The sequence below is a fragment of the Nipponia nippon genome, unplaced genomic scaffold (assembly GCF_047370975.1).
Source record: "Nipponia nippon isolate SJK-2023a ecotype South Korea unplaced genomic scaffold, ASM4737097v1 scaffold_1, whole genome shotgun sequence".
Lineage (NCBI taxonomy): Eukaryota > Metazoa > Chordata > Aves > Pelecaniformes > Threskiornithidae > Nipponia > Nipponia nippon.
This window is the reverse complement of record NW_028262290.1, coordinates 157,459,533-157,487,095: the sequence shown is the minus strand read 5'-3', so window position 1 is coordinate 157,487,095 and position 27,563 is coordinate 157,459,533. Positions and strand designations below refer to the sequence as shown.

Sequence of the window (27,563 nt, the reverse complement as noted above, 5' to 3'; positions counted from 1 at the left end):
AACAATTACTGCAGATTGGGTACTGTAATATCAATTACATAAAATGAGGCATGAGCATTCTAGAAAAGTATAGTGAGTTACTTTAAGCATCCAGGCTAAAGAGTCTTCCCCTGACAAGGAAGGGGAAAAACCTATGTGCAGTAATCCTTGCAAACTCTATTTTACATGATCTGTGTTTTAGGATGTTGTTTAGGAATGGGATAGCTTCATCAACCTTTTTGTCTCAAGGACAGAATGTTGTCTTCCTGGGGCAAAAGGTTTGCATAAGAGTCAGATGATGGTTTTAATCCACATGTAATCCCATTTCTGATAATTATGTTTGGGTGTTCTAATGCAAAATATATTTGTTAGTCAAATGAGTTCTTAAAACTGAAAATGGAGGTGGCTTTCAATTAAAGCTGTCTTGCACAACATTGTCCTCTTTGTAATTAACTTTTTGTTGACATAAATTTGCAGCTTTTGGTGCAATTTATAAAGTGCTCAGAGATTTGCATGTGCGTTCATTGCTTTGGTATGAATGCGCACAGTTGTATTTCGTAAACACCAGTCTTAGATCATAATTATCCACTGAATGGTCCAAATCTCACTACTATGAATTTTTCAGAATTAACTTGATAGGTTCAAAGAAGGTTTCTGAAACACAGGAGTTGTCTCACCCAGGCAGCATTATCAAATAGGAATAGGTAATGCTGTGGCTCTGTAGGTAACTAAACTAATATATAGCTTCTGCTGCTAAAAGGGAGGAGGCCTTGCTCCAAATTCTCATGTCTGTCTGAAAACTTTAATCTTTGACTAATGCCCCATTAGATACATTGAGAAGCTGTTTGGTAGCACACTGGCCAAAGAGGAAGTTTGTCTCGGGCATCCCAAGCCAGTTCAGGTTGTTAGTCCCCAAGAAAATGGTTTGGTTTGGTTTTCTTAGATGGCTAGCTGGTTAAGTTGGTCAGAGGACAACTGCTGACCGTAGCACAAGGAGAGCAGGTCATACAATGGTAGTGGAAGATTCCTCCGTTTTTAAGGTGTGCCTGAACATTTGGGCATTAATCTGATAAATACGAAATGCCAATTAGAGTTGGACTTGATGTACTTTAGCATCTTTGCAATTATGGTATAGATGGCGTTCAAAGGTAATGTTTTAAGTCTTCTTTTTCTAGAAGATTACTAATCCCAGGATGTCTGCTCTCTGTATATCATTAAAAAGACTTTCACATACTTCTGCTAGTAAACTTTCTTAAATAAGTGGGGCAAACATCTGTTTGACATTAATTTGTGGAAGTAAGCAATTATAAAAGACCATGCTGAAACACTCTAGGCGGGTCAATCAACAGTGCTTGCAACAGCATCTTAGTGTCTCGTCTAAGTGGCATCAACAGTATGCTTATTCTATAGTTAAGGAAGAAAATATTTCCATGCAAAAGTGCTTACAGGTTTCTGTGGCCTGTCCAGTTCTGATGATATGGTTTTTTTGTGGCTGGGTACGCTCCAGAGCTGTAGCATGAGGTTCTGTGTGTATTTGCTGCAAATCTGCATCTTTGAAACTTTTTTCAAATAGGAGACAAGTTAGAAACACCTACTCCAAGAATTCTATTCTATTGTATGTATCCTATATCTATAGTCCTTTGCATAAACACATTATTCAGACCCGCATTTCATCCTCTCTTCTGGCATGATCTATACAGTCACTTAAAGTATGCTTTGATATAAAGAAATGATGGTGGGCAGGCAGCCTGTACTGCCTTTGTTTGCTGAAACACTGCAGACTAATACTCGATGCTGTTGAGTTTAGCTGCCCCCTTATGTAGGGGCTGAGCAGCCTTTCAGCATTATTCTGCTCAGTGCGGTGCAGCTGCAGTGTCATCTTCCTGCACCTGCAGTGAGGGCATTCAGCTCGTGTGTCACGTTGTGGCTCTGATAGCAAAGAGTGAAGGAAACAAAGTTCACTGGTTCGGGAAGTAGTCCAGTGAGCGATGACTGAGCAGTGATGCTGTTTTTATAGGGTAATGGTCCTTTGCATACTGACCCTTTATCAACATCTCCGGCTGCAGCAGTGCGTGCATTTGAGAACGTTTGCTGACAGTGCACAATTTATCTCAACACTTCTGATTTTCTGGAGGTGAATGACGGCATCGCGCTGGAATGTGCTCAACACTTTGATCAGGGATAGCATCGTTCTGTGGCTCAAAGCATCTTCCTGCGCTGCTTTTGACCCTTGAGCACTTCTTCCTGCTGTCTTCTTTGTAACCAGCACAGTTGCTTTTACGGTCACAGTGTGAACTCCAGCAAAGAATTGATGTGGCTGAACTTGCTTTCATCTGGAGACGCTGTTTTCAGCTGATGAGTTCCTGATCTGGTTCCCCAAGCAACTGCCAGGGTACAAGTGCCAGGGTAGAAGTGACTGCCATAGGAAATGTGGCACTTCTAGTTTATAGTGTATTGTGATTTCAGCTAATGCGTTAGATTGATTTAATGAACTTCATGAAGTTTAACTGAATTGTGGGCTGCTTCAAATGTAGATACTCTGGTTTTTGCCTGCTTTCCTGCCCATTTTTCAGATACGTCAGTCTTGCCAATACTAGGTCAGATTAGCTCATGGATGCAACAGAAAGCTAACAATACAAACACTCAGTGTTTTCTTTTGACTCGGTGAATTAATGCAACTTGTCATTTGGTTCCATGATCACCAGGCAGGAAAGGAGAGCAATCACATCTTTTAAGTAGTATTCTGCAATTGACTTATACTGCTGAAAGGGAGAAAATCCTGTTTCTGTGTTACAGCTGAGGACTCCTGAGAGTGGGGGGGATCATGACCTACCTTATTTAGAACTGCAATGAGATGTTTATTATAGTTGTTGTTGTTATTTGACTTGTTTAGAGGTGAAATTCTTTTCCTGTGACTACAGAAGGGCAAGGTAGGATTCCATGGTTCGCAATGAGCAGGTTTAACATTTTACCCAGCGGAACAAGACAGTTGCTGCATTTGAATTAGCAAAGACTTTTCTAAATAAAGTAAATTCTTCTGGAAATGTTACCTCTAATGTAATTGTTTTCAGATGGGTTTGTTAGTGTACAGTCCTTTGTGTTGCTGGGGGTTGTGTGTTCCATCCTTCGCGTTAGCTTTTTGGCTTCTGTAACTGCAGTCTTCCTACCTAGTAACAGCAAGAGTCCTGAAGTCCTTCATTTTGTCTCTTCTTTTGGTAACAGGCTACCATGAGTTCTTCACTTAAGCATTTGCTTTTCCCCAAAAAAGCTCAGTCATCTGCTGTTGCTGATAGATTAAAAGTCTGTCTCGCTGACTTCCTTGAAATTTCTCACCTTTTGTTCTCTTGATCTTTGCTGTTTTGACAGCACCACAAGTTCTCTGTCAGAAGTGTACTCCAATATTTTTGTTGAAACTGAATCTGATACTCTGTCCTCCCATAAGCTTCTGGTAATACCCAGATTAGAATAAACTGTGAATTTATCTCCAAACAGTATTTAGTAATACTCTGAGGTTACACTAGTCTAGCATTTCAGTTTTCTGAAGCTTTTAAGTCATATAGTATTTATATAGTATTTCCCCTTTTTAGAAAGGCCTTCACTTGTGGGTTTTCTTTTTACTGCTTAGTTTTGTTGATCTGATATGCTTCTAACATTCAATAAGAAAATTACGTGGATTGTAGACACCAAAATCCTCATAAGAGGATTAATTAAAAAAACCTAGCACCCTGATATTGTGGGGTTCACTGCATTTGAACAGTTTGGAAAAAGCCATCTGTGTGAAGAGGTTATAGTGCGTGGAAAGGTTCTGCTAAATCACAAAAATAGACCTACCAGCCTGAAATGTTATTATTTTGCCGAGTGGTACTATTAATCATCCTGATTTAGGGACTAGAAGCATAAACAGGGTCTGAGTATTTGTGAGGTTGCTATATTAATGTGCATTTGATGGTGGATACAACAAATGATAATGCGGAAGCCTCCTACTGCCTTCTCTCAATGTTTTTGGCATTTTTTTTTTCTGCATGCTGGCTGGCTGGATGGCTATCAGGATAGTAAGAAATATTCCCTCAGGAAAGTCCGGCCCGTGTTCCTGTCTCTGCATAATCCATCTTGCTGAGCATTCTGCAGTCCACTGCAGAAGAGTGGTTCGAGTATCTCATTTTCTGGAGAGAATTACTAGAAGAGCACTGGAGGATTATTAGCAGGGGTGCTAACAGGAACCACCTGAGGCTAGAACATCTGCTAATACGGAGTGCTGACCTCTTTCTTTGGTGTATAGGGTTGCTAAAGGCTAATAAGGCATGTCCAAGTCTCGATTAGGTTTTTGCGTGGCTAGGAGTAGGCAATAATCCAGGTAGAAACCGGGTTGATAGCAGGGATCTTTGGGAGATTCTGTGATCCTCCCTTAAAAACCTTTGCGTTTCTGCTGCTGTTGTGCCGAGGAGGAGAGATTCACTGGCAGAATAGGCTGATATACTGTGGGGGATTAAAAACTCAAAGCTTACATGGTAGATTGTTTTGTTTTTATTCGAACTCCAGGTAACAAGAAAAATTGTACTATAAATAGAAAGCTTAACAGTGGGAGTAATATAATATAGGTCGTTTGTACACGTGAGTGAATGACCTTCATAACTAACTTATGAGTCACTCTGAGAATAAATTGGACTACAAAACAATTAACTGCAGTGGTTTTACTTGCAAGCTGATATGCTAGTCTGACAAAAATCACCTTTTTTTTTTTTTTTTTTTTTAAATGGGTGTAGTGCTTCTTTTGGAAATAGTAATTTTGGTGGCAGGATCCCATATTTCCATGCCTAAGTGTTGGCTTAATTTCTATTGTTTTAAAGATAATAACAGGTCGTCTTTATATTGAAAAAAAACCTTGTTCTACATGAAAAAAAATAAAGAAAACACAAAACAAAAAAGACTCGAGGTAGAAAAAAAAATGTTACCGCTTGCTTGTCTAGCATATGTAAGATAAAAGTTTGGTCCTGCCTTGTTTTATTCAGTAACTGTGGAAGCTAGGGGAAGGCTGGGGTTATTTTTTTTGTCATTCTTGGCATTTTGTGTCTTTGCTGATGGGAGTATGTGTCTGAACCTCAGCGGCTGCCTTTGTTCAGCATAAGTACATTGTGACGTTTCACTTTTGTTAAGTAATTGCACATAAACCAGATGGTAACCAATATCTTTTTATTATATTGATTACTTTAGTATTGTCATTATTGCATTAACTTGGTGATTTGTCATAAATCAGTGTGGATTTTTGTGGGGGTACCGGAGGTGGAATAAATGCTGTGTTTCTGACCTTTGCTTTGTCAATTTGTACTTCTGAACAGTCATGCAATTATAAGAGTCTGTCTTTGTTTTCATACTTCTATTGCTGCTATCACCAGTTTCTGCATTTTTAGTTAGAGCTCGTTCTGAGCAGTGTTCCAGACTGTTACCTTTCAACATGGAGTCCCCACTTGTAAAACCTGGTAAAATTGTTGGTACTGTACAACACTCATTCTGGGAGAGTTGTGATTGATGGAGAGAGTAGTTGAAGTTCCTAAACTTTTCTGATTTTAATGCAAGTATTATGTTTATTGAGTATCTGTTATATGATTGCAATTTTATATGTTGCTCTTTGTTTTAAGAGCACGAGTAAAAAGCAGTTTTCAGATATTCTAGTAATAACTATATTTTTTAGGAGAATGTGATAAAGTAAATAAGGATTGTTTATATAGGTGTTTGGTCCCCGTGTCCTGTTCCCCCCCCTTCTGTTTTTTGAAAGAGACTATTGTCTTCCTAATGGGGATGGAGCAGCAGCTGTTCTGAATGACATAACAGTTGTACTTGAATTTGAAATAGCATTTTATCCATGACCTTCTTTCTCTATTTCTCCCTCTTCCTCCTGCTTGGTAGGGACTGAATGCCTCTTTGGGACACTGTGTGTAAACCTGCATACTTTCCTGCCTAAACATGCATCAGAATACGTGTTTGAAGTACCTAATGTGGCAAGTGCTAAAATAAACACTTTGAACACTTTAAGATTATGAGTCATTGATCCCTGGCTGCTGTTTTTATATTCCAATAATTGATATAACCTATCTGGAAGTTACTTTTCAGAGGCCTCATCATGGTGATCCATAATAAATCTTGAATAAACTAGAAAGTTCAGGTATCTGTGTGCAATATTTTAAGATCTCTTGAATGCAAATCCCAAGAGTTTAATCTGTCTGTAGTGCTATGCTTTATTCTACACTTTGCAAAACCTTAGTCTGACAACAGGGAATTCTGTAGAACAGCTGAAGGATTTGCCTTATGGTGATTTTGTGCATAGAGAACATGATTATGCATCTGAAGAGTGTTAAATCTGTCAAGTGCTAACTGACTGGACATAGTTAGCTTCAAATAAATACCGATTTCATTTTTTTATCATACCTCCTGTGTATTATGCTATATGAGCATGTGGTGGAAATAATGCTATTTCTGTAGCTCTTTCCACTTCTATTGTACTGAAAAATGTAAGAGAGTTTACGTTAGGCTTGCTGGTTTTTAATACTAAACGGCTACAATAAAGAAATCAACTACTTTTTATAATTATTTTTAGGTCCAAAAGTGAGACAGAATTTAGTCCAGAAGGAGTGTAGGAATTGCCTTTTTGGTGGACTGTTCAGTTCAGTAGCATCAAATATTTCAAAGGAAGAATCTTATCTGTAACAGGAAATTTCTTTTTTTAATGAAGGATCCCTAATGATTAAATATAGAATCACTCAGGAATATTGACCTCTTAAATGTTGTCTTCTGTTTTGTAGAAGACCCTTTTGAGGACTTCTTTGGGAGCAGGCGAGGTCCAAGGGGAAGCAGAAACAGAGGTGGTGGATCATTTTTCTCTGCCTTTGGTGGATTCCCTGCTTTTGGAAGTGGTTTTTCTTCATTTGACACAGGTAAATATCACAACGTTTAACAAGGAATGCAGTTTTGGTTCACAAAGAAGCAATAAATACTTTTTAAAAAGTTGCCTTCTTCATTCAGGAAATTCTGAGGCTGCTGTTTTTTTTAATTAAGCTGCTCTCTGTAAAGTCTTAATGTAAATAAAGCTATAGTTACAATATTTGGTCTACCTGAAAGTTTGTGAAAAGTAAACAGGCCTCTAAGAGGTGGAACTTTTTGTGTTCTTAATTTTGGTGCCACAGTTTCTCTATAGTTTTAGAATTGTTTTTGTTCTGTTTGCTTTTAGGTGTTGAGGGGTGATGGCTTTTATTTAACATCCTGGAAATACACTGGAAAAATGTATGCCTAAAAGCCATGGTACTACTTAGTATCAGTTCTGGGGTAGTCGATTTGAATGCTGACATCTGTATTTCAGAGATTGCTGAGAGTTGCTGGTAGTCAGCATCCTTTCAAGTGTTAAGATTCTGGGTATTAGTTGGGATGTTATTGATACAGAACTTGTTCTGTCTGCTAACTCAGAGCATCCCAATATCTACATTAAAGCAAAAAATGAGATTAATTAAAATTATTAGCTTTACCTTGAGTGGAAAGAATGATATAATGGTTCAGCAGACAGGCTTGAATGCCTTTTCCTCAGGGGAGGAGGTGACAGATGGTTTTTGGACAATGCTGTGCCTTTGGAATTTGAACTATGGGTCCATATGGGAGAAGTTGATGGGGCTGGAGCCGTATTTTTATTCACACACTGGTGTTTAGTGCCATGTAGTCACTGATGCTGTGTTGATGCAACCAACTAAGGGCATCGTGAAGCTAGGATGTAGTCTGAGTGGATGATAAATTTGGATCCCAAGGTCATGCAAAAATACATTTTTAGTTAAATACTTTCTTTCCCAATAGGTTTTACTTCATTTGGTTCATTGGGACATGGAGGCCTTACTTCGTTCTCCTCTACGTCATTTGGTGGCAGTGGGATGGGTAACTTCAAATCAGTATCAACTTCAACTAAAATAGTTAATGGCAGAAAAATTACTACAAAGAGGTAAGTGATATAAATATATTTGCATGAAACTGTATGTAGAGACATACATAGCTATAAATACATGTATATAAATATACTATATATACACATAAATATAGTGATACATGCATGTGTATGTATTGTTACTTTAGCTGTTGTGGTCATCACATTACTTGGATTTCTCTGAATGCTTAAAAAAAAGTTGAAAAGTTTTATTGGGTTCTCTGACTCTTCTTGGCATTGCTGAGTTACTTAAAGTTGTCGCATGCGAAAATGGGGAAGATGGTGTTTTTGTGTAAACTCTGATATACTCATCTGAGTTGAGGAGGGCTCAGATGTGTAAGACGTCTGAGCAGCTTTCAGAGCTGCCCTGATGAAAAATGAAGGTTGCAACTTGTTTGCTGTTTGAAAGGGACCTGGCAATGGAGCAATTCCAGACCTTCAGAACCTGTTGTGTAGTGATGGATCTTCTGTTATGGTCCTTGACTGCTGTCTGCCAAGTCAGCTTGAGCTTTTGGAAGGGAAAAGTGCGCTTGGTTTCTGTTGATTGTAAAGCTTTTAACTGCGGACTGGGAGCACTTTTAATTTTGCAGACATTATGAAATGGTTTTCCCTAACATCTGCTCTAGTTTGCGTTCTAAGGCAGTGTTTGAGTGAAGTTTTTGTGTAAAAAAAGTGATTTTCTTTTATCTGTTAAGTGAAATAAGCAACTGAAACCTGCTTTGGGGAAAACTTTGCCTGTTTGTTGGAAAGCGAATTTTCAAGTGATATATACAGCATACCTTCTCGCTATTTCATGCCTGTGATGGTGAAATCACTGCATTTGGAAAAACCAAATATTAGTTAGCTATAGAGCAACCTACATGGAACATCATGATCAGTAAGTTATAGGAGTACTGAACAAGTAGTTAAATGTAATTTCAGTACTTAATAAAAATTTATGGAAAAGCAAGGGAGAACCGATTTTTTTTCTTGGTAACTTGTGTCCCATACTTCAAAGCGCAAGGTTTTTCTCTGTCCTGTTGTACTGGAGAGATCCTGTCATATTGACCACTTAAATGTAACCTTTGTCATCACACGCTGGTGTGGTCATGATATTTTTCTGTGAGTATATTCCAGAAAAATCTGAAAACTGCCCACTTTTGAGGGAATTGTGTACCAGGTGAGGGAGACCAAAGAAAGTGTTTATGCAAAAGAAGATGAGGCACTATGTTTGTTTTAATATTAGAAAATAGGCTAAATCAGGTATGCTGCTGTCATATCTTTTGTTATCATATTTAGAAAGGGGAGGGAGAAGCAAGAAGTGTGGTTAGCCACATCTAGGAAGACACATTTACTATCTCTGAGAAGCCCTGTTACTTTGTAGAATGTCTGCTTACAAGGTAGCTAAGTCTAAAGAAAATTCCTATCCCAGCATACCCAATGAAAATCAGTAATATTTCATTTCAGGCAAGAAGCTGTTCCCACTGTTTTTAATATTGGTGTATTCTTTTCAATAAGTCTGATCTCCAGAAAAATTTGTATTCATCCATGTGGTTTCTTCATCTGACTCATGAGGGGAGCATTCCCAGATAGTTAAAATTTAGGCATAAGTTAAATGTTGTAAAAATAATTTAAACATTCCTTATCTTCCCGTTTCTAAAACAAACAAACAAAGAAGCCCAAACCCACAGAGCTCTTTAATGATCTCTCCTTCCAGTCAGGGGTACTTAAAGTTTGCAATGCACATGCTGGTCATAAACTTGGTATACAGTAGGCCTCCAAATTAATTGCTCTGATCAAGTTAAAAGTGGATTAAAGACTGTCTTGTGTGCCTTACATCATGCAAAATTGTGATTGGATCTAGAATATTATGCATTTAACAGATGGGTGGGTACTAAATGCAATGTCAAGATTGTACAGTTGATCTGTCAAAAGACATTTAGTTCTAGATAATAGTGTGTAGTGTCAGTACAACTGTGACAATGTATGAGGTGACAGCTGTAACTGTGAACTCTACAAACTGGAGGATTCAAACTTCCAGAAAGCAATTTTCCTGCTATAAATAAGCAATATCAGTGGGGGAATGCAGATGGTTGCTAGTTACAGCTTCTGCGCTGTTAAATACAAAAGCTTGCCAGCTACAGTTGCATTAAGCAGGCCGTGCTCTGTTATAGTTCATTATCTAAAAACCTGGTGTGTATTTTGAAATGGCTTACAGTGCTTTAAAAAGGCTAACTGTGGTTTTGTCCTACAGAATTGTTGAGAATGGACAAGAGAGAGTAGAAGTTGAAGAAGATGGCCAGTTAAGGTCGCTAACAATAAATGGTAAGGAGCAGCTGCTACGCTTGGATAACAAGTAATTCAACGCACGCATTTAACAGAAATTTTAAGCTATAACAGCCACCATTTGAGGATTGACAGGAACATTTTTTGAAGATTTCAAACGAACTCAACTTTCTGTATATCCGTACTTAATCTTAAGTAGTATAAATAGCTCACCGAAGCTCGTACTTGTCATAGACTTTTGAGTTAATTGTTGGGACCACATCAATTGGACCATTTTTTTGTCCTTAAAATTGTTGTAAATTTCTGTATGCACTTTTCTTTTTATTATATATGATCAAGGTGAACCATGATCCTTCAGTAGTGCTAGGGCGAGATGTACACTAACACTAGCATGAATCTTGCTTTTTCCAATTTGAGATGTGAGCCAATTAGTAGTTTAAGTCTGCTGTGAAGTTAACATTTCCAGGATAACCTTTTTAATAATTTCAACTTTTTTTTAAATGTTTAGTAGTGAACAATGTTAATACATTTCTGGTAATGCATTTCTGGTTTAAATAAATTAAGGATGTTTTCTAGTTGTGCATGAATGCAGACAACTTAGTAAGTTTTGACAAATGTTTAAATGTGTAATGTAAGCAAAAGGTAAACAAAAGTGAAGCCAGTGAGCTGAGTCTTTTGTCATTTGCTAAAAAAAAAAAAAAAAATTCAAAATGAATAAATGCTGATGTTTGTGGTGCATTCTTTCATGAATGGCATTTGTAACCTTCTTGTGTCTGTGTGTGATTTGGGCAACTTGGGAGAACAGTGCTTTTTTTTTTTTTTTTTTTCCCCCCCTACCACCTTTTTCTTCAACCTTAAGGATGAGGGCCTTTTTTCTTTGCAGATGTTTTCTTCAGTGTGACTGAAAACATGACCTTTAATTTCTTTTCTAAACCTGTATTTGAAGCACCTATTTTTAAGAAGCATTCAGAGGCTGACTCTCTAACTCCATCTTTTGCCCTAGTACATAATTTTTTTTGGTCTTGGCCTAAAGTAACTCTCTCTGTTTAAAAAAAATAAATTTTCTGAAGTTTTAAGTTCTGAGATTGCTTCAAAAAATAATCTATAGTGAACATAAATATACAGAAAAACATTTAATAATTAAAAAAAGGCTTTCTGAACAATAGTTTTTTGCTTATTTTGAGAGCAAACAATTACTGTGAAGATTTGTACAAAATTATTAGCGTTAAAATATCTCACTCTTATATTTACTCATCAACCAAAAATCGAAAGATGGATTAATAACTTTTGTTAAGTTAATGGGGTGAAGCAAAGTGTTAATTTGGTGCTAAGACCAGATTTTCAAAGTTTAGTGAAAGATGACTTGATTTCTCTATGTCATAGCGAAAGCATGCAAATAACTATTGGCACATGTTAACACCTGTCAGGTTCTGGGTAATTTCATGCATAAATCATGGATGCACAGTTTTTATCTGTGCACCAGCTTTGAACATCTGGCCTTCACGAAATGCTTTAGGGTGGCTCAGTGTTTTTTTTAAAAAAAAAAAAAAAAAAAGCATGGTGTTTTCAAATGATCACTTAATGCCTTCTTGCTGAACACCATCTGCTTTGTACTAACAAATGCGTTGATTATTAAATACATTGAAAAGATTTGCTCTTGTTTATCATGCAGGAAAACCAATTCAACTTAACCCAAACCAACAATCTAACAAACTGCTACAACAGAAGTCATATTTGCAGCAAAGTTAGTCTGTCTTACATTTGTCCCTCTACCATTAATGCTAACTTCATAGAACCAAACAAAATAACAGGTAGAAGAAGAAATAAATATGTACTTTGGTTTTGGGACTACAGAAGTTATGTACCTTTTCAAGTTCTTTGCAGAGTTCTTGTTACTTCAGTGTTGTGTTTTTGGTGTAGAAGCACAAACTCAGTTTAGAACTAAATGGTGTTTCTTGTTAATGCTGTTTTTTCCTTCCCCATGTATGTTCCTTCTTGATCCAGATAACTAAACAGACAATTTATTTCAAAATCTGGCTTTGTTGTGATGTCTTGAGTTATTAAAAATGTTAATTTATATTTATAGGACACAGTGTGCTCCTTTAAGTTATGTAAACTGTAAAAAGTGCTTCAAAATTGGTTAACCAAGTCAAATAAAATTAGGACAATCTGGAGTTGAGTTTGAATTCCTTCCTGTGGATACCCATAGGTTTTATATTGAGCTGCCAAACTTCACCTTCTATTTTAATCCCAGGTAATCTTCTTTAACATTTAAATTACCTAGCTCCAGTCAAGAACACAGTTGTGATAGCATACCTACTAGTGGCAAGTCTGTACCCACATGCTTGCCTTAGATCTTACCCAGAAAAGTGTGGTCCTTCTCACAGCGTTACATACAAACAGTACACTCCAGGGTTCTATAAGGAAATCTTCTAACACTGTAAATTTGCTGAAGATCCAGTGTTTTGGATAGTCTCTCTTCTGCCTTCAGATCCCTGAAGCTGGTTATTGTCAGAGCTGGACAAAATGCAGCATTAAATGGCAACGCTGCACTTGCTTGGTAGAAAGAGAAACTGGCAAAACACAAAAATGGACAAGAAGAAATGAGTCAGCAGAAGGCAGAATTCATCAGTAAAGATTTCTACAGTAGTAAGCAGGTACCCATACACCAGCATGTCCATAGGCTGCTGGTTGAACTGGGTGGATACGTGGTCTTGGTCCAAGTATATATGATTGGACTGGCAGTTCCAGTTCCAGATGTAAAAAAAAAAAAAAAATTGTCACCTTCTTACACTTGACCTAAGCCTAATAGTCTCCACCTGTTTCAATATGTAGAACACAGTTTTGGTGTTGGTTTTTTTTTTTTAAATAACACCACACCCAACTTCTTTTTTTAAATGCAACTTCTTGCATCCAACTTCATTTTTAATACACAAAATAAATCCTTATTCTGTGTTTACTGTGGATCCAATTTAAATTCTTCCTATTACATATTCAGTATTTCTACTTATTTGTGCTGCTGAAATGAGTTTCTTTTCTCTTGAAAACCTATTTATTAGGTTGCTCTGAAAAATTTTATGTTGTTCCTTACTAACGTGTAATTTGCATGGATGTACAAAACTCACCAGAAGTAATGGATCCTCAAGGGCAGCAAATTTCCTTAAACTTCAATTTTGGCCAAAACTGCACAAAAATACTTAATAACAGAAAAGGTTCTTAATTCTAGCAAATGCTAGGCATCAAATGTGCAGTGGGATGAGGTGGCTCTCAAAACCAGGTGCTCTTTGATTGAAAGTACCATTTTTTCATACAGGAGGGATTAATTTTGACTGTTTAGGGACACCATCCAGTTTAAATTAAGCTTCCTCCAGTGGTTTGGAAAAAACTAAGATGGAGTTTTTGAACCTGCTAAGTCACTTACTCTTTCATGCTCTGCTTCAAAGTTCATTGGTAGAACACAATAACTTTGTAATGCTTTTTCTTGGTGCAACCTCTTTTCGGTCTCTGGTGCATGGCAGTAATTTCAGTGCAATACACTGTAACACAAGTTTCTCTTTAGATTGCATGGCACCTACCCCTTTCACTTGGCTTTACTGAAGAAGTTTGGGATTTCGCCTTAGAATGCTCCACATTTTAAAATTGCTGCAGCTATTGTAGTTCTCAGTTCTGACGATGCCTTCTCTGTTGAGAATCACAGGCACTGGTTTGTGGTATAAGCGACAAAGCTTCTCCGCAGAGCAAGCGTAGATAGTATTTGTAAGATGTATACCACATCAGCTTGTGATTACTTGATGGACCGAGTCTTAGAATGTTGAAAACAAGGCTTATAAAAGGCTTCAAAAAAACATCTCTGAACAGGCCCAAGGGTTTTATATCTCTCTGTCAGTGTTCGTGTTTGGCTGTGCTGTTTGCTTGCCCTCTTCAGTGTGTTGGCTTTCGGCGTCAGCGGAGGTTTGTCTTCGGTATTTACCTGTGCCTCTGTGTTTCAGACCATCGCTGGGATGGTCCAGCGATGAAGGAAGTTAGACTTTATTTTTTATTTTTGGAAACCTGAATTCTGTTCCGAATTTGCTTCTGTTCTGTTTGAAAAGTGAGCTTGTTTCCTACTTTGTTTAATCTGTGATTGTAACAGGGTAGTATTTACTATTGCAAAATGAATGTTACAGCTGTGTGATGCTTGCGGTCAGAGAAGTTTTCAAAAGCGCTCAATGCAATGCATTTGTTTAGCGTTAGGATTTTTGTTAACCTTTTTGCGGAAGCATTTTGTAGTACTTCTGGAAAACCTGCCTCTTTGGTTCTGATTTTTGGATGTCTTAGTATTTAGGTTTATTTTTAAGTCACGGTGTTGTCACAAGGTAGTTGCGATACCAACATCAGTAATCTGTTAGTCAGCAGTAACCTGTTAGTCAGCAGTAACCTGGACTTTGAAACTTTACTTTTTTTTAAGGTAAGAAAAGGAAGCTCGTTTGCACTGCCTGCTCCCTCGGGGCTTGTTTGCTGTGGGACTGCACTGTGACCCCAGGCTTGCTTTCTGTAGTACTCAACACAGACAGTTTGGGTTTTCTTGTTGTTGTTGCTTGTCTTCAAGTGGTTGTCTTAAGTAAAAAGCTTTTCATTTTCCACCTGAAATGCTGAAATGATCCTTCTGTTGCAATAGTGTTGGAAGGAAGCAAATTTACTTTGTTAGTGTTACAAACTGTACCTTTTGAATTCATCGTTGTGGTGGGTTTACTGCTTGATCTGCTTTGGTTTTGGAAAAAATACCTTGACTAGAGTTGGTTGTTGAGTGACGTGCACTACTGAAAAGTCAGAGCAGAAGATGGTTGGGTTATACTCTACTGCATAGGTCATACATTCACCAAACAGTAAGCCCCACTTTTGAGATGCTGCTGTCAGATTTAAAAAAAAAAAAAAAAAAAGAAAAAAAAATGCGGTGACCATCTGAGCCGTAACCCTGAACCTATGCAAGCTGACTGCCGATTGCAGCTCATGGAAACTTCCCTGAAAACTCTTCTGGCAGACTTAGCGCTGGGTTAGGTGGTATCTTACTTACAGCAGCTGGTAGAAAGTTAATTGAAACCCGACGTGAGTACTATATCCCCCGTCACGCTTACCGCGTCCAAAATACGTGCAGTAGTTTGGATGTGATAGGACCCAAATCTGAAAGCTCTGAAGCCTTGGTGTGAGGCAGATTGGACTGGTGGCCTAAGTGCTAGTTATCTTCCAAATAAAGGAAGCTAAAGACTCCTGCTTGAGATGATGCAATGGTGGGGATTGAAGTATATTTAATTCAGCAGATAAGTAAAAAGTTTTATGAAAAGGATGCTATTAAGTGGAGTTGTCTCTTTAGTTCTCTGGCTTTTTCAATAATGCTAGCTCTTGCAGCACGGTGGGTTCATTTTCAAATCACTAAAAATAGGTGATTTTTGAGCTTGACTTAAAATTGACAAGAAAATAGATTTTTTTTTTTTTTTGAGGCATATGGTAATAACTCTTAAAACTTTGCTCTAAAGTTATCCTTTATACTGAATCATAAATGAGAGCTCTTTCAGCTTGCCTTTTCAATGTAGCCAACTTTGAATGAACTTTCTAAAAATAGAAAAAAAACCCCAACCCTGTAGCTGCTAGTTTACCAGTGGTTAAAATAAAGCTGAATCCTTTCATACAATTGAATGTTAATTCTGAGATTAAATATTAACACCTAGTTTGTAAAAACTACGGTAAGGATGCTAGTCTTTTACGTGGTATAACAAACAGCACAGCACATCGAGAAGGCTTCAATTCCTCCTTTTATTGACTGTTAAAAATCAAATATGAAATCTCCTGCATTGTTTCTTATTTGTCAGTTTATTTGAATGAGTTACTAGTATGGGAGAGGAATCCAGCCTGGGTGGCTGGTCATAGAACTGAGGTGGTGGAACGCACATTCCCGGTGGCCAGGAGAGACTGGCTTTGGCTGTGTCTGTAACGGAGTTGCTTGAAGCCGTTACCAAAAGAGCTGACGATGCAAAGCAGCAGCTCTGGAACAGGATTCTTCTGTCTCGGTTGCAGTCACAAGCTTGGTTGAAATGTGGTCCAGGAGGGGAGCTGACCTGGAAAAAACCAAACCATAAGCTTGCAGAGGCTTTGACGCATCTGGTAGAGAAGCTGGCAGGGCCAGCAGTCTTTCGGTTTCTCTCCAGAAATACATGCCGTGTCTCTGCTAGTCTTTGTAACTGATACAGAGAGTAAGATTAACTCGCTTATTTATCACACATTTGCATAACTGTTGCCAGAGCCACCTCTGGCAAGCTTTTTTCCTAGGCATGTAGTTGGAGGCTGCCTTTTGCTCTGAGCAGCACCGGAACTCAATCTGAATTTGTCCTCCTGTTGCGATATGGGGCTGGCTCAGCCACAGAGTACTGCGCCTTGCTTTTGTGGAGGGGCATATTCTGTAGTATCCATCTCCATCATTCTTCTTCCAAAGGGGGCTAGGCTAAGGATGTTTTAAAATCGTTTTGGACTTTCCTATGAAAGTATTTCTGGAGGAAAATGGAGGAAACTCACATGGCCAAGGCTCAGCCTTTCCTCCAGTCTCTCTTAGCCAGAGTCAGAGGACTAAGCTCTTTGCCTTCAGAGGGCTTTGGCCAGGCTTTCCATACTCATACTGCCTCTCATCAGAAGGCACTTTGGTACTTTGATTTATTTGGACATGCCCTGTTAAGTAGTCACTCGGACACCTCCCAGAATTAGTCTGCTAATCTTGACGTATGCATTTCTTACTACTAGGTGCTTACGGGAAATACAGTCGGGTCCTTATCAGCAAGCGTAGTGCACTTCAATAACGACAGGGCATTATTCAGCTCTTTTATACAAGGTGTGAGCTGGATGTTCAGGAGAACAGTACAGGAGCTAGGAATTCACTTAAAGCTGTTTTGGATGCATCTGGTATCGCCTGCAAGCATGAGTAACGTTCATGAACCTCCTGCCCTCAATCTGTGACTGAGCTCCTGAATGAGGGCAAAGAGGCTGAAGGTTTTTGTCTTGGGGAGTTTCACCCTCTGAGTTAGGACAACCACCAAAGTGTTTTTTTCATTAAATACCTCGAGTGCTGCTTCCGTCTTTTCCAGGCTTGTATGTTTTAGCACCAAGAAGAAAGGCAAATCTTCACATCCTTGATGGGCACGATGCTGCTTCTCAGTGTAGCATGCAGGGCATGAAACCAGTAAGGGAGAAGCAGGAAACCAACACAGCCTGTTTTTGTGCTGTTGATGTAAATTCCAAGGACTTTTTTCCTCATTTGGCCTCTGCCTTTCTCATCAGGAGACCCGGGCAGGAGTTAGCCCAGGGAAGGCAGAAGCAGCAGGCATTTGCGCGTTCGCTGCCGGCCCGAGCTCCGCGCTGCTGCGGGGGCTCGCTTGCTTCCCTGCCCGTGCAGGCAGAGGAGGTGCTTCTGCAGCCTGAGGCTGGTGTGCCAAATTCCAGTTGGGTTCTAGAAACAAATGTGTACACCAGTAAGATAAAACTGTGCATATTAAGGGTCGCCTTGTTTGGAAGAAGGGTGTAAACATTTGTATAAGGCTAGACAAATTCAAATGAGAAGATAAACATACATTTTTAACACATGGGTGATTAACTGTTGGAAGAAGCTGCCAAGAGAAGTGGTTTCTCCAGCTTTCAGCATCTTAAAAAACTAGCTTTCTGAAAAATATGTTTTAGTGAGAAGCGAGTGTTTGGGCTCTACAGAGAAGTAGTGGAAACCCAGGACCCTGGGGCACAGATCAAGATGCAACATAGGGCACAGCGTTCCTTCAGGCCTTTCTTCATGGTCCGTTTCTTAGCTTCTTCCCTCCTTCTCCTGATGTGTTAACATTAAGGCACATGACATATTCTCTTACCCTGGTTTTGAGACTGGGGGATGCTTTTGTGATGAAGGAATTTGAGGGGTGGTTGGGGCTGCGTGCAGGGGCTGCCGTGCCCGCCGGGAGGGGCTGGGGAAGCAGGGAAGCTGGGAAGAGAGGAGGCAACACGTGCGTGTAGGGCGCCGACAGTGTTGCCTGATGACTGTTGCCCTAAAGCATCCAGTTTGGGGCGTGTGGGTGCCAAGAGTGGACTTCATGTGGGAGAAGACGTTCCGGATCTATTCAGGTAAGTAGTTGCTTTATTGTAGTGGGCAAATTGGGTGTTTAGTGACGAGGAGGAGCCAGGGCGAGGGCCGGGATGACTGTCCCGGGGAATTTGATTTGGAATTTGCATTACAGTGAGCCCTTGTATGTCTCTTGTCTCTTCTCACCAGCAACAGGCTGCAGAGCCTGAGAGAGCCTAATTTCAGCTCCTGAGATGAAGATTAGAAGGTCTCTTGTTAATGAATGTTATGTTATGACAAAGATTCATTTGGCAGCAGGCAACGTTTTAACGATGTAAAGTTTTTATTTTTAGTATGTGTTAAATCTTGCGTGGATAGCAGTATGCGTGTTTTGAATTTTGAGTGACTACGATGAAAAAAGCTGGCTTTTTGTTAATTGGATCATCTTTGGTAGTGTGCTAAATGCCTAACACTGCAATATGTCAGAAAAATATTTCTGCAGGGAACAGCCAGAGAAGCGTCTCCTGCAGGGCTTATGTGCGTGAAAAAGCTGTCTGTGGACGCTTATTTGGGTTTTGTATACACCCAGAGCTGCATTTGTTCATCAAGGTTATTTGAGCTTGTGGACAGGCAAATTCCTGGAATTATAACTCAGCAGCATTTGGGTCTTGTAACCATAAAACATAGCTTGGAAGAAAACCAAAAAGATAAACTCTTGCAGCGAAGTCCTGGTATCTCTAGGTCCTTCCTAATTTTCTGCAGAAGGTGCCCTGCTTGGAGAGTGCTGGAACTCCCGAACTAAGTCTTAGTGCTTCTACAGCCAAATTAACCATATTTTGAGATATAAATATTCAGCTCTTAAAATAGCTTTTGTGCTGTCTCCTTTCAGTACAAATGATAAAAATTGTAAGGCTTTTGCCTTACAATCCAGCAGTCAGAGCAGCGCAGCTTCACCCGTACAGACACAGCTGTAGTGACAAGGAAATTTGTTACCGGGAAAGCAAACAAGTGTACGTGCCGTAGTGCTCTGCCCTTTTCTGGCTGAAAACAAGTCTTGGACAGAAATCCTTCTGTAGTTGGCAAAGTATACAGCCAGTATACACCTTATATGTGTTCACTGTTCGTTAGCAGGAAACCACTTCAAAACTAGGTTTTTTTTCCTTTAAATGTCTCAGTGCTGTAACTTGGCAAAGCGAAAGAATGATATCTTTTTGATGCATATTTTCCAGGGAGCTTCAAAATTTTTCAGTTGCATCCCGCGTGGAACCTGTTTCAGAGTTAGGAAACGTGCTTCTGTGTGCTGTACGACCCAAGTCCCCTGACACACGGCTGGAAGAGGCATCACCATGTGTTCTGGGGCAAAACACAGCAATTTCTCTAGAGAATCGGGTAGAAAATGACAAAGTAGATGATAGTTTTTACCACTGCTAAGTAAAAAAAAATTATGCGTACTTTACTATGCATATTCATATTTTTGAGATGTTAGATCAATGCCAGCTACTACTATACGGTATATAACTTGCACTATCTATTGCAAGGGGGGCTGTCTAAATAATGTCCAATTGACTTACTTTTGATCCATCTTGAAAGTATTAGCCCGAAAGAACTGGAAGATAGTCCTGCTTGAGAGGTTAAAAGCAAGCTGAGTAATTTGTCCTGAATCCTACTAATAGCAGTTTTGTAGCCATTAATAATTTTTTTATTAACAAATATAACTCTGTCTTGAAAAGTGTCATAGAACAGGAGGTGAATTTTACATGCTTTCTAATGCGGTGAGTAATCGAGAAGATGCTTCTTGTAGTAGCTCCTTAAAACAAGAAGCTCAGCTCGGGGAAATAAAACATTTTTCTGCGAAGACACAGGTGTTCAACCCTCCCTGCTCTTCTTGATGGACAAAAGATTAATTGATTAGTCTGACGTGGTTTCCACTCTTCCCTCCCTTCTAGCACTTGCTCTGAGATCACGTGTGCACTTCGCTCCCGAAATGTTTATAGAAGGAGATGACTATGTCCCTGGTAACCCTGTTCATAGAATAAATCACAAAGCCGAGTGCGTGCCCGTGCCGTGTGCTGTGTTGCAGGGGAGGTGCTCCTTGCCCTGGTCAGAATAGTTTCCAAGAGTGGAAAGCCTTTTTTTATGAGAGCTGTTTGAGGTGGGGTTTTGGCTTACGCCTCCCAGCTTCTGAAACAAAAAGGCAACCCTTCCTTCATGCCGGGCTCCAGGTTCAGCTCACTGTTGTGTTTTCTGGGTGTGGCAGCAAAATTCCCTGAAATATCGGTGTCTCTGGTGTTGAGTATGGACCTGTAAGTGGCACAGAGCCAAGCCAGCCACTTGAAGTGCAGCTTTAATGTAGGTTAGATGATACATTGCTAACAGAGGTCAAAGCCTCTCCAGTTTTCTGGTTTTGTGTCAATTCTGGCTAATCTTCCCTTAAAATATAGGCCCTCCAAATTTTCAGTTGAAATTGTGAGAGATGGACACTGAGGTCCCAGCTGAACTGCCATGTGTGCCCAGTATATTAGTGTTACATCAGCGTGGTTTTATTTATTGGTTTATCTTCTCAGTAGAAATTCAGTGCTTTGAAGGCTTTTGCAAACAGATTCCACCTCCTGGAAGGTGAAATTACTGTCTTGCCTGCTGTAATTTTGTTTCCAGTCCACTATTCAGTCTTGAGTAAGCAACTTTTTCTTTAAAAAAACAGTTGTTAATTCTTTTATTTAGTATTTTTTAGAAGTACTGTAAAAGAAGATTGTTTCTGCGGAGATACCGGGCTGTATCCAATACCAGGAGTTCAGGCAAGGTCAGAATTTTAATTGGAAAGTGATGAAATGTTCTCAAAAGTGCAAAGTCTGGGACTTTTTATGTCAGTTGCTGACTTGCGTGATAACAAATGTAGGACAACGTCAGTCCTATCTGTTGTGCATCTCTTCTAGGTTTCCTTTTGATATCACAGTGCTGACTGCAGGACGTTTTCAACCCTGCGAAGGCAGCAATAATGATCTTACAAGGCCGAGGAGGAATGCAGTAGTGTAAATGAAGCTTGATAGCTTCAAACTTAGTAAAACTCTTGGCAAGTGCTTCTGAGAAGATTTTGAGTTTGCTGGTGTTCAAGGGGGAGGTGGATTAGCTTTGCTGGATCCTGCACTTGGGGCTGCTAGTAGTGCAAAATTGTCTTTGGAGTGAAACAGTTAAAACCTCTGCAGTTTTGATGATTCGTTTTTAAAATTTTTCAAATATTTATACCATGGTATAATGAGTCTGCTGACAAATAGCCACTTAAATATTTGGAAAAGCTTTCACTGCCCTTAGAGAATTCCGGGAGATGTGGGTATGTCCGTACGCCGGGTGATTTTGAGCAGAAGCTCGTTACAGCAACTTCAGGTGTTGAGGAGTTGTCCTGTTGCGCAGTCTCAGCGGGTGCATCCCTTCCACGGGCGCATCCACCTCTCCACCGAGAGCCGGTGGGCATCCAGGTGCTCTTCGCTCCCTTCTGGAGTGTGGCGCTCTCCAGTTTCTCTGCTTTTGTGGTAGCGCTTAAATACTGGTTCCCCCCTTTTTCGCTTTGGCCCCAAAGATTGTGGTTGGAAACGGTTGTTATTGTCCTTGGCGCTTCATCCCCTGGATCTCAGAGATGTGTTAAAAGGTGGGATGGTGCTGCTGCAGCAATGGAGGATGGGAACAGCCATCGCTCCGGGCACGGGTGGCTCTGGGGTGGCCTTCCCAGGAGATGCGTGGCTGTGTTGAGTACACCAAGTAGGTGTACTAATGTCGCTGTTCGACCTCTCCTTCTGTTTCCAAAACTCACAAAGCTCTCTTGGTAAAACGTTCCCTGTTCCCCCTGGAGCTCTGCAGAAGGAGCGTATAAACTGACTGACGATACTGTTTCCAGGCACAACAGATAATTGTAAGTATTGTTATTCTTGGATCGTAGTCATGTTTCTGATTTGGTTTGTTTTTAATTGAGAAAATTTTAATTTCTGTGCTAGTTATTTTGGTCAGAACTTCAGTTTGAGCAGTATACACGGAGCAATTTCTTTTTGTGTGTATAAATGTACGTATGTGTATGTTCGTGTGCATACGTTTGTGTGTGTAAACACTTAGTTATTGATAGATCTTGGATTTAAAAAATTGCTTGTTGTATTCCTAAACCGCGGTGGGTTTTAAGGCACAGGCTGAAAAGCTTGACTATGGGTGGGAAGGAAAGATTGGAAACTTCGGGAGTTCCCTGATGGACTGGAGATGCCAAACAACAAAAAGTGGTACAGCCTGGGAGCTACGGCCCCTGTAAGGCCGGTGTACAGGTTCCTAATAAAATACAGCATTTAGTCAAAATTAGTATTGAACGTCAACTCAAAACCAGTATTTTTTTCAAATTCAGACTTCTCATTAGTATGTCAGTATTGCTGAACTGAACGCCAACTAACGGCTTAGTGCTCTTGTTGTCAGGAAGATGTCAAAAACAGGATTGGGTTTTGTGGTGAAGGTTCATAAAACACTTTTGATACCTATTGAGCCGTCAGAAGAGACGTCCTGTTACTATGAGCATGTGTCATTTTCAGGGTTAATTAAAAGATGATGGTCTTTGTATGTCAATTAAATGATGATGGTCTTTGGAGCTCTGTAAATCAGGGATGTGTGCAGGCGCTGGGAGCTGGGATTTGCTTGCCTTAGTCCTGATAATGCAGGGACGGGTGAGGAATGAATTACACAGTGGGGGGTTTAATTGGAGAGGGCGGGTATCTCTTCTCTTTTTTGTAATTAAGATGTGAAACCCTTAGTGTCATATTTAAGGCTCAGGGTAGAAGGGAAAATATTTTTCAAACGATTAATCTGAAAAGATGAGAGCTTACAAACTGAGCACGGGCAATGCAATATAAAACGTGGAGCTTGCCCTTACTGTCTCGTGTCTGAGATTTCAACAGCGCTAATAGCCATTTGATGAAAATATAAACTCGGTGATTTTGTGCCTTTGCCAAATTACTATGGAAGTGTTGACAAAACAGCTGGGGAAGTCATTCATCACATTTTTCTGAAGTCACTCATGAGATTCTTTTTAAATTTAACTGCATGGCTTTTTGCTTTATATATAATTTTTTTCCCTTACTGTAATCTGGGTTTGCTGTACATTAAAGTTTTGAAGACTGGTTTAAAGCTGATAATCAATGGAAAAATGTGTAACAAAACTGTATAATTTGCAAATTAGGGCTTGCTCAGAACTGCTCTGGAGATGCTCCTTTTAGTGAGGACGACTAATGGAAATATTAGACATCTTGATACTTTAACTCGTTGGTTTTTAAGAGTTATAAGGATCTGTTTGTTGCAAAACTAGAGCACTTTCCCTCTGCTTGCTGTCTGAAGAGTTTTCTATTCAGAAGCCAATTTTGCTTGAGCCGGTGGTGGTAACTGCTAGGAGGGCTGAAGGCGAGAAGCAAAGTTTTGTGTCTCGGGGCCGCAAAGGGGCCATTCCGTCCGGCGGTGGGGGGTTCTGGAGCACGGTGGCGAGAGGCGCGGAGGTCCACGGGGCTCTGCTTGGGCACAGGGAGAGAGGAGACGCTGCTGGAAGGCACCTTGTGTCCGGGTACGCAATGGAGGACCTGGCCAGGCTGCATGTAGTTGCGCTGCGGATTTTTTTGTTTATTTGTTTTCCTCTGGTAGTGAGTATTAAGTTGCATTGTAAGGGCTGGTTCTTTTTTTTTTTTTTTCTCAGTTGGATTTTGGTTTGCGTTTCAAATCCAATTTCGAAAAGTGAAGCGCACGCTGCGAGGCTTCCTCATGGCAGAGATGAAACCTTCAGGGATTTTTGCCTGAGGTTGAAATATAGGTGAGATTAAAAAAAAGCCCTGAATATTGAACCCAATCAAGTATTTTGACGTTAGTGATACCAGTTCTGGAGGAAGAGGGGCTGTGTAAGAGCGGGGGGCAGTTACAGTGATCTGGGCCCCATGTTGTGTAGGGAGTGTGTTGGGGAGAGAAGCCCCAAGAGCAGGAGCCCCGGCTGCAGCTTTCTAAGGGGGTCTGGCAGGCAGCGCTGCGACGCAGTGGCGTGCAACGCGACTTGCAGGAAACTATGGCAGAGATCTGACATGACCCTGAAAAATGTTTGTATCTTTTAAGTAATCTCAATTGCTGTTTAAAAATCAGGTCCGTTTGTTCAAACTCTGAGCTTGCTAATTTGTATTTATATATGTCAAGCTGCGAAGCTCATTCCTCGTTCTTTGCTTCCTTTCAAAATTCATGCAGAAATGAATAAAAGGCCCCTGTGTGATAAAGTCTTTTAAAATTAATAAAATTCACTTTGAGCAGCAGCATGCAAATGGGGTCATCTCTCTGCTTGCTGGAAACGTGGGGATTCGTGTTACCTCCTGCCATTTGCATTTCCCACGTCCCAGATCTTTAAGATGAGAGCAATTGGCGTAATCTATATGGATGCCCTGGTGTGCTTCGACAGAAGCTAAATAACTGCAAAAGCCTGGATGTGCTCAGCCTGCACTTCTCTCTGGCCTCAAATTTAATGCAGACCGTTCATTGGGCTTTAAAAGATGTGCCGATGAGTAAGTTTTGGCAGCAAGGAGGTAAATACAGGCTCTCTTGGCAACTCCCCTATCTATATGTCAGGCTGCAGAGCTGGGTGCCACCCGATACGGTCACACGGGAGTGGCTTTGGCCATTGATCCCCATTTAGCCGCTCCGGGGAACAGCAGGATGGCATCTCCTTTCAAAGCACCCGTTTGCAGCACTGCTGCAGTTAGCGTACGGTGTATGCTCGTTTCATTTTCCCAATTTGTTGCAGATCGGGGTATCTTTGTGGTGAAACGTCATCGTCTTGAGTAGTTTGATGTGCTGGGAATGCATGATTCATGTTCGTACACACTGGGCTGAATACAGGATATTACGGGGTTCTCGGGCATGTACGGGGGTGGCAGGTAAAATCTGGATGGCTAAAAAAAAAATAAATCAAACGGCTGAGCTTTCTAAGGGAGCTGCCGCGGGGCGGGGAGGGTGCGCGGACCTGGCGTGGGGCTTTCCCTGCCCCTGCCGTGCGCCGCAGGGGTACAGGCTGGGTAGGAGCAGCGTGAGCTGGCACCGGGGCAGCTGGATACGAGGGCAAAAATAAAAGGAGCAAGTCCATTGCCAGCTTTTAAAGCCAGAAGGCCAGAGGATTGCTATGTGCGTTGAGCAAAAAGTATTGAGCCCTGCCCTTTCCTGGATGCTGGACGTGCTGCAGCCATGGCTCTCCTGGGACAGAAATAGCACTGAGAGCTGCTCCATCAGTCTCTGTCCTTTTTCCCAAATCCCATCCCCTTTTTTTTTTCATCACTTCCCAGGAACTTTACCATCACCTCCCGTGCTGTCTCCGGCCACCCGTGGACTTGTTTTTCCCCCCTTGCGGGAAATGCTCAGCTCCCATGGCAGAGGAAATAGTAGTGCTGGGCCTGGCCTGGAAAAGCCTGGCCCAAATCCCCCAAGTTATAAACTTAACACAAGGTTTTGAGTTGGAGCAGGGAGACGTAATGCACGTCTGAGCGCGGTGACGTTGGTGACGGCGGAGCTGTGCGGCTTGGAGCCAGCGCAGGGTGCGAGATGGGGAGAGGATGAGGAGGGACACGGCAGCAGGTTTTAACCAGCTGAGCACTCCGGGCACCGCTTTGGCTAAAGGTGTCCTAGCATTGTGCAGGAACGATGTCTGCCACCACAGCAATCCCGAATCTCCTCATGCTCTCTCTTTGAACATAACAGTGCCACTGAGGAATATGCAATTGCTCTGGAAGAAAAATGATTGCCGATAATTGGTGAAAGCCTCTGATTTGTGTGAGAAGAGTCAAAACGTTGTCCTTCGTCCTCTGCTTTAGCTGATAAACTTCAGTGTTGAACTAAACTCCCTTTTCGGTTTGCAGAAGCTCTGCCCATAGCAGCGATGGTGCAGATGGGGCAGCTGCTCCGGCATTCCCCAAATAGTTTCTGAGTGATTTCAGGCTCTTTTGGCTTTCGAGACTACTTGCATTTTTTTTATCAGTAGGTTTTAAAATGGCTGCTTTTTCTCATAAGCATCACATCAAATAGCGAGAGAGAGATTTTTAAAGGCTGTCACTGTCAAACTCAGACAGCGATGTTTTCCGAAGAGGACTTAATGCAAATTTTAGTTTCTGTTGAGTCAGACAAACCTGAGAGAGCACAGGCTGCAAGTGGGTTTTATAACTCCTGCTGTTAAGCATCGCAGTATTAGTGTTTCCTGGCATTTAGAAACAAGTTTAAGAACGATTAATCAGAAGAACTTGCTCAACATAGCCTCCAGTAACGGTGAGGGAGTATTTTCTTGGCTGGGCGTGTTGCCTACAGTTTCAGGAGGGGTAGGTGTGTGTGCACATGCGGTTTTGAAAAGTACCCTGGGCTTGGTATCTTATGAGCATCCCTTGCTCCCATCAGAAGTTAAAGGCAACTGTGATGATTTGTCAGCTTTCTGAAAACAACTTTCAAGTTTGGTCCCCCAAATTAGGCCACTTCTATGTTTTAATAGACTTACTTGGTCTCCTGATGTTTTCTTTGTGCTATAATATATTAGACATGAAGCTTCTAAGAAGAAACAAAAGGACCACCAGGAATTTTTCAGTCCAGGGCTGTAGACAGGTTGTTTCCATTAAATAAGTTCTCGTCTCCAATGGGCTCCTCTAAAGTATGAGATTTCCCAGCAAATGTTGGACTTGAGTCTCAGAAGAACCCTGGTGTATTCTGCTAAGGTAAATATTAACACTGGGGCTGCTGTAGCAGCACCAAAGTTTATCATACAAACATCTTATCAACAGATTACAAAGCCTGTAGTGCTACTGGCTTCAGATAAATGTATTTAAATGGGGATTTTTTTTTTTTCTTTGCGTTGCTCCTTTGGTCGCAGCTCAGCTCTCCCCGGCAGCAGCAGATGTAGTTGAGTCACCAGAAACTCCAGTGCCCTCCATAGGCGCAGGGTAAATTCCAAGTCCTTGTAATAAGAGGGGGAAAAAAAGGCAAGCAAAGCTTTTTTTCTTTTGCACTCTTATTTTGTTGTTAGTCAGCAGCAGCAGCTCAGACTAACATCAGCCTTCCAGTTGAGTCCTCTCTAGAAGCAGCAATATGGTGTCCTGCTCTGAGCTTCAGAAAATACACCATCTCTTAACTTTAAAGTCTTAAACTATTAGAAAGATGCTTTGCTGGCCGTCATTCAAGAAAGATTTGAATGGAGTAAGTTTCCCGCGAGCCGTCCTTGCACAACCAGCTCACCGGAGCTTTAGCTCGGAGCTGTCTTGTGTCATTAGCTAGAGCCGG

The 27,563-nt window shown here is 40.7% G+C and overlaps 1 protein-coding gene across 7 annotated transcripts in view; it reads left to right on the top strand.

Moving 5' to 3' along the window:
• DNAJB6 (DnaJ heat shock protein family (Hsp40) member B6) overlaps positions 1 to 27,563 on the top strand; it is an 86,416-nt gene that overhangs the window by 26,529 nt on the left and 32,324 nt on the right. For all 7 annotated transcript variants that reach the window (XM_087729974.1, XM_087729981.1, XM_087729997.1 and 4 more), the window contains exons 6-8: positions 6,777 to 6,908; positions 7,813 to 7,954; positions 10,170 to 10,240. In XM_087729974.1, the coding sequence (XP_087586100.1) occupies positions 6,777 to 6,908; positions 7,813 to 7,954; positions 10,170 to 10,240 (345 nt within the window). The remainder of the gene's footprint in view (positions 1 to 6,776; positions 6,909 to 7,812; positions 7,955 to 10,169; positions 10,241 to 27,563) is intronic.